This window comes from Gobius niger, assembly GCF_951799975.1.
Source record: "Gobius niger genome assembly, chromosome: 19".
NCBI lineage: Eukaryota > Metazoa > Chordata > Actinopteri > Gobiiformes > Gobiidae > Gobius > Gobius niger.
In genome coordinates, this window is record NC_136870.1 from 14,617,632 (window position 1) to 14,624,916 (window position 7,285).

At 42.1% G+C, this 7,285-nt stretch overlaps 1 protein-coding gene across 1 annotated transcript; it reads left to right on the forward strand.

Annotated features, from left to right (window-relative positions):
• Positions 1–309: 309 nt before the first annotated feature.
• Positions 310–7,281, forward strand: LOC306978501 (uncharacterized protein; the record flags this gene model as incomplete). The annotated part of the gene is made up of 12 exons (XM_079577049.1): positions 310–518; positions 611–679; positions 2,132–2,248; positions 2,965–3,117; positions 3,262–3,424; positions 4,130–4,222; positions 4,335–4,485; positions 4,928–5,013; positions 5,135–5,428; positions 5,534–5,636; positions 6,093–6,184; positions 7,150–7,281. The coding sequence occupies exons 1-12, from the start codon at positions 493–495 to the stop codon at positions 7,279–7,281; spliced, it is 1,479 nt and encodes a 492-aa protein (XP_079433175.1). The 5' UTR covers positions 310–492.
• Between the last annotated feature and the right edge of the window lie 4 nt (positions 7,282–7,285).

Below are 7,285 nucleotides of genomic sequence, written 5' to 3' on the forward strand. Positions count from 1 at the left end.
GCCCCCGGGTCTCTCTCATTCTCTCATAGTCAGAAGTTAACTCTCCTCCATAACTCCGACCCACAGTTATTCATTAACACATCAGCACACACGCATTCCCGCAGTGTATAGTTATAACCAACCCCTTTCTTGTGAGACAGGTCACAGCAAAAACAAACTTTTTTTCATGTAGGCCTATTTTTTTTATTTATGGCGGAACCACTACGGCTCGCTGTTCCAGGAGGAATCATTTGAGAAACGTACCGCTGTTGCCTTGACGACCCCAACAAACAAACTTCACTGCAAAGCGCACGTTTTGGTGGTTGTTACCCGAAAGTAATTGGCAAAAAAACCCGTATGTTTTCGGTAAGTTGTAATCCAAATAATTGTGTGCTGACCATGATGTTTGTATTTTATGACAAACTCCAGGGGCACCCATGGTCGTCAAAGCAGCTATGTTAGTTCATCTCATGCTGTTATAAATAGGACATCTTGCCCTGACTATTGAATGTCATGACGTTGAATGTCCCCTGTACTCAGTAAGTGACCCTAATGGGGCTAACCAGGACTCAACTAAGTGTGTGTTTTAGGTGGAGATGCAGCCAGCTCCTGAGACTCTCAGTTGTCACAGGTGTCCTTCAGAGATCCACAGGTGGGAGACAAGCCTCAGAAGAGCCCAAGAACATTATTCTTCACTCAGGTACTGCTGAACTGCTTTTGTGAACTATCTGTGTCTGGACCATGGACAGAACTATCCAAATTATGGCTTCAATCCGATTCAGCGAATGTTTGAAAATAGATAAATTAACTAAATTAGTTCAAAAACAGAAGATGCTGTCTGTACAGACAAAATGAAGCAATCGAAATCAGTGTCTGTTCAGTCTGTTGAAACTTAAATTCATCTAATGGAAGGATCAATAGGACCCTGGCAGCCAAGATCACACTCTGATGGTGCAAGAGGTTGTGTCATTTATTGCATGTAGAGTAGACATAAATATATTACACACTTACATTGTTGGGTACACAGGGTAGCAAATGCAACCCTTAACATTCTGGACTGAGTGTCACAATAAATAATTTTAAAAAATCTAAATTGATGATCATTTTTTTGCCTCTGTTGCTGTGCTGGAATGTCATCAGCTAAACCCCTATTGTGCACCCTGGTCCGTTAACTGGATGAGCTTGACCAAGAGTAGCCATTCTCAGTTCCTCACAGTCCAGTATGGCCCCCCATAGATCCAAAGAAATATAATCCACTCTTTTGAAAGAATATGAAATTTCTTCTCATTACTGAACGAAAAACAATGATTACGGCAGAAGTGTAACCTGGATGAGAACAACTGGATATGGAGATGTAGATTAAAATTATATATATATATATATAAACAACAACACAAAGTTAATTTTGAAGGTTTTTTAAAAGACTGATGTGTGGTCAGCCTTTGGAGGGCACCTGCACAGCCTCAGCAGTGGGAATTTCTGGCCTAAAGAATAGCTATCACTAGGCCAGTGTAAAAGCATCTGTTCCTGGGGATGATGTCTCAGACCAAGATAAAGTGAATAGTTTTTTTTTCATGAGTTCAACTATCCTGAACATATTACAAAAACGTTGACTCACTGTGGGGTTGTGTTTGTGGAGCTTTCGAAATGCGTTTCTCGCACAGAATGGAGCGTGTGCATGGTCAAAAGCTCCTGGATATGTTATCAGTAAAATCCAGCTTCTGTTGAAATGTTTGTGTGCAAAACGTCAAAACTGAAATTCCACGATCTGTTTTATATCTTGTGTAGTGTGTTGCTGGAGAAGGACAACCTGCGGGACTGCTGAGATACAGTATAAAGTCCAGGTTGCTCTTACAGGACTGTGACTGGGCTTCTTTGGCCGTTTTCAGAAAGTTGTCGTACCAGTGACATGTTTTCTGTGACTTCATATCCTTACTGTTTGGAGCGTTTTTCCCTTCACCAAGCCCGAAGATGATTTATTTGTATTCCTTCACACTATTCTTTTTAAACAATGTTGTTGAATTATAAGTCATTATAGAAAGACATAATAATTTACCCCTTAAACATTTTCAAAAGGACAGAGCAATAGAGAATAGGTTAGAGAGGACTTACATCCATGTGGTGACTGCTTTTTTTTCTTTTTTGTTTTCAGGACACAATTCCAACAGCTCAGAGAAGAGTTCAGGTTTAACTTGGATGTGCTGGCAGAGCGGGATCAAGAGCTACACAGATATGAGTTTGTCACCAGTGGAGACGGCCGCTGCAAAAGGTCCATCTGTCATTCCCATGTGTGTCTAGAGAGCCCCAGTTATTCTAAAGCATTCCACTAAACATGATGCTACAGCCACAAGTAGTGAACAGTTTAACCACTAGAGGCCAGTGGCTGTGCTTCGCTGTTAAATGGATTTGCAACAGCTGAGAGGGAAGCCCAATGCAAAGATTATCACAATTAGGTTTTGAGATAGAAAATAAAATACTGTTGTATGGCTGAATACTTATGAATTACTTTTCCCCCCTTTTGATGCCAGAAGCATTCTGGAGCAGAAAGGACCGGCCGGGCAGAGTAAGGTACAGCCAGAAAATGTGTGTTCACTGGGATTTTAACTATTTTTCTCTGAAGCCATAATTCTCATTTAAATGTACTACCAACTCAAATCTTTAATGTTTATGTGAGCTTCCAGTTGAACAAGCGCTTTCCATTTAAAAAAAATGTGTTTTGCGAAACGTCTGCAGACTATGGCAGAAGAACTTTTGTCATATCCATTGTCTTATCTTTAATGTGGTGAATGTAATAAAAAATATTACTCTTTGTCCAGACAGAAACTTCAGAGAACATTCAACAAAAGATGAAAAGTCAGCTGAGAGTCCAAGAAAACAACAGCCGGAGTCATGACGACGACCAAAGGTATGATTGGGTTCCTCACATATTGAGTTGTCCAGCGCGCTGCATCATCAGTGCTTGTTAACTGTAGCTTGTTTGGGCAGGCACGTGGGTGTGAGCCACGAAGAACAGCTCAAGGAGGTGGACAAAGCCATCGCCGAACTGCAGACTGAAATGAACACACTGTCCGCTCAGGCCATGTCCATGAAAACACAACACCAACAGCAACTGCAGGAGAGGGAGGACATCATAGACCGGTGAGACAGGACACAGCAGTGAAATGCTCTGTCATTTTCTTCTTGGAGCAACAATGAGAACTTTGTGAAGTGATATTGGAGGCATTCTGTGACTGAGTGCTGAGCAAATAAGGAGGAGACTGAACTCTCTGTGTTGGTTTACAGATACAAGAAACAGCTGAGTGCAAGTTTGGAGCGAGAGAAACACCTGGAGCAGAAACTGGTTCAGAAGGAGCTGGAGTGGCAGACAAACTGTGAGGACATCAAAAGCAAACATTATTTGGAGCATGAGCGGCTGATTCAAGAGCTGACTGCAGCCAGAGAGAAGGCGAGTGTCCCACAGCATCACCTCAGCAATGAACATCGTTATTTGAATTCAGGAGATGGAGAATCTCTGTTGAAGAAACATTAACTTTCTAGGCACAGAACGTCTTTGCGTAGGGTCCTTCTCAGAGTTACTAGTTAGTTCAAGTTTAAGTCTATTTATCATATGTGTGTCAAGTACAAGGTACCAAAAGCCATGAAAAGAGTTCAGCCCTGGCACTCTCTTCAAGAAAACCAGAAAGAGAACAAGAAAACAAATCTACATATAAAAACATCAATACAAAACAAACAAAGCATTCCAACAGCGAACCCAAAACCCTCAGCTCCCCTTTAGGCTGTTCATGAGCCTCACCGCCTGAGGATAAAAACGGTCTCTGAAATGAGAGGTCTGAGTTTTCAGGCTCCGCAGTCGTCTGCCTGAAGGGACAGAGGAGAAGAGGGAATGTGCAAGACAAGTTAGCATGACACGCCACTCCTCCTACCTGAAAAGACAAGTCTGACAGGCCAGGCTAGTGCTTCTGATGCCTATGAGCTTATATTATAAAGTAATATGAAAGGTTTACCTTTATTGTACTTTAATTAGTGTCCCTCTGTCACAGCATGAATCTTATTCCCAACCCAGGGATCACACAGGACAGTTCCTTTCTATTGTCTTCTGTTATGTGTTTCTTTATTATGGTAAAATGAAATGGATTCTGTGTGATTTCAGATGAATGCCGAGTTAATGGAAACAAAGGACCAACTGCAGCAGCTAACAGTGTTACTGCAGTGTGTCACAAAGGAGCGGGATCAGGCCTTACAGGTGAGACCCCTACACATATTCAGGAGATGTCGTATCTGTGTGTTCTTTCTCCTTTCATTGCATTATATAATATAAAAATTCCTATAAGATCACAAAATATCTGATGTTTCAGGGGTGCATCCCGGCTACTGGACCCCTGGCTTCAGAGGAACTGGCTGTTTTACAGCAACAGAACTTTAGGCTACAATCTGTGGTGAGTGAGATGAGGAAACAAATGGAAGAGCTAAGCCGCCACACTCCTCCACCTCCACACCGCCTTTCAGGTGGGCTCATTACGACAAAAACCTTACACATGTCACATCAGGCCTATTCTGTCTTTTTTTACTTTTTTAATTTCTATTTTATTTCCAACCGTTTCTCTATCAACAGCATCTTCTCTTCCCCTTACCTCTCTGAACATATCCCACTTGTGTCCAGTGTTGTATCAATCATATTTTCTTTAATTTCTCCAGTGCCATAACACCTTGCTGCCTTGTTTTGATGAGTGAGAATCTGCAGATGCAGGTGTCAGTGTGGGTGTTCCCCTGTGAACTGCATGTCCCTTTGTCAGTTCTGTTCATTCCACTATTTCCAGTTCAGAGCTTACGGCCCAGAGTTCACAGAACAATGACACAGTTCTTGAATATTTTTTCCCCTTTTGTTGTAAAGTAATGTATACAGGCTTCCTGGGATTTATACAGAATAATGTTTTTTCTTTTTTTTAAGAAAATATTGGGAATAAAGAAATTCATGTTTCAAACAAAGAAGATGTACAACATTTGGAAACAAACATCACCAGAGTTAAAGAAAAGGTACGTAATTATGAGTTCTTACAGTCAGGCGTTGTACAGGGCCACGTCCCATTTCTCTATTGAATTATTAATGAATTCTGAAACAAATCCATTTATATAATTTCTTCTTTCATTCTCTCAGCCTCAGAAGTCCTCAGTGTGCTCTTGTGGGCGAGTCAGCATAAACGCAGCAGTGGCACAGTGGCGCTCCAGACTGAAGCAAGCTGCCTCGTGTATAACACGTTTAAACAGAGATCGGCAACAGTTAATTGAGCTCTGTAACCGCCTGCGAGCTCAGGTTAACGCTGCTCAGTCTCAGAGTCACAAGAACACTGCAAACCACACAATCCATCGGTCCACAGACGTCCTGAAGTCTGCGCAGAATGGTCAGAAAGGACTAAGTGAGTCTGAGGGCCAGGAGCATCTCTTAACACTGGTACTTCATTCACTTCTGCATTAAAAGCTGTTAAAGTCATACTGTAAATCCTAAAGACCACTGTTCTGATGGCAGCATTAGTATAATTGTGTTTACATTTTGCAGAGTTCACCTCAGAACTGCTCACAACTGCCCCAAGCTCACCGACAGTCTGAACAGTCACTGCCCTCACTCAGTGCCCTCTGGGCTCAGCTGGACCATTTGCAAGGTAATTTCACAATGACACTTGTCTGCTGTTGGTATAAATTATTAAACAATCTTATCATTCCGGGTGCATTACCAATACTTTCCCCATTCTGGACCTCCTTGTGAATTTTTTTGAAAAGTATCTTTATTCTGTATGTTGAAAGTAGAAGAATAACAATGGTGAGTCGAACACTGTAAAGAAGTTGTCTCAAAGTCTCTTTTTAAAGAATCTAACGAAGGTATTTAAGCAACGCATGAAGCTATTAGGAACACTTCACCTTATTATGACTAAACCAGGTCTAAAATGGACCAAATATCAGAATAAAATAATGACTAAGCCATGTATAAACTAGAATAAGGTAATAATAAGTTAACATGTGGGATTTTGACTTTTGTTGAAATTTGATTGTAAAATTTAAATGGACTATTTTGTATTGATATACCATGATTAACACCTCATACCCCCTTTTCTCTGAAGACTTCTCTGCAGGCCTCTCTAAAGACCCTGCAGAAGTCCCTCCTAAGGTTCTTCTCCCCTTGGGACCAGACGCTGGTGGAACACAGATGGAGGTGAGTGGCGTTGGGGCTCCGGTCCACAAGAAGTCCACAGCCAAGCCTCCACAGAAGAGCGGGCACCTGAAAAAGACTGGCAAGTTCACTCAGTCTGCGAGAATCAGAAACTATAACATCAAAGATTAAGCACTGGGTTAAAGTTATCAACGCAAGAGACACACACAAATCTGGATTCTAACATCACTTTTGTGTGATTTATGGCATTATCATTGTTCAGCATGGTGTAAACAAGATCTGTTTCACTTAAAATTATGTGTATGGGTTGATTGATTCTAAATTTTTATCTTTGTTCATTGTAAATAAATGGCAGCTGACTGAAATGGGGTCAAATCTTTTGTCACGTTAAGTTATTGTGTCTTTTGCTTTAATTTTGTGGAGGGGGTGCGCTCTGCATGTTTGAGCGATGATCCAGGTCATGTTGCGCTTCATGCGCTTCAGTAGGTCAGTAGGAATTGCACACATGAACCACAGTAACCCCGCAGGGTGTCCCAATAAAATCCCGCCTCTTAATCACCTTACACACAGGGAAGAAAGCTCTCATACCGTCATTGGACTGTCACTCTCGCCCCTGCCTTTTTATTGGACTGCAGAGCTGTCAGTCAGGGTGAGGCACATTGTAATAACACGTGTGTCTGCTGCGCTCACAGAAGACAAAGTTACGCAATGCTGGCAACTGTTTTCAAGAGCTTATCTAAACGTGATTCCATGTAAACACAGCAAGTTTCGATGACAGACACATGGGCGCATCGGCTTTTTGGTAGCATCTTCCTCTTAGATTAAAGACTTGGCCGTAGCTACTCGTGTTCATGCAGGAGCAGTGCGTCATTTGATTCCCGCTTGGCCATAGACTTTGTACCATGAAAAAACGTTCTTTTAATTGGCAATCCAAAAATGAATCCTATTACCAAAGTACACTTGAACTGTAGTAACCCCGTGCCGAAACACTTCCTTTCTCTTGACAGTCTACAGGCGCAGCCAGCGAATCAGGGGCGCCCTCCGCATCCCAAAGCCCTGCCTCTGCTCTCATTGGACTGCACTACCGAGCGAAGCTGTCAGCCCATGTGGCGTGGCCCAGACCGGACTTACTCATTTAAAATC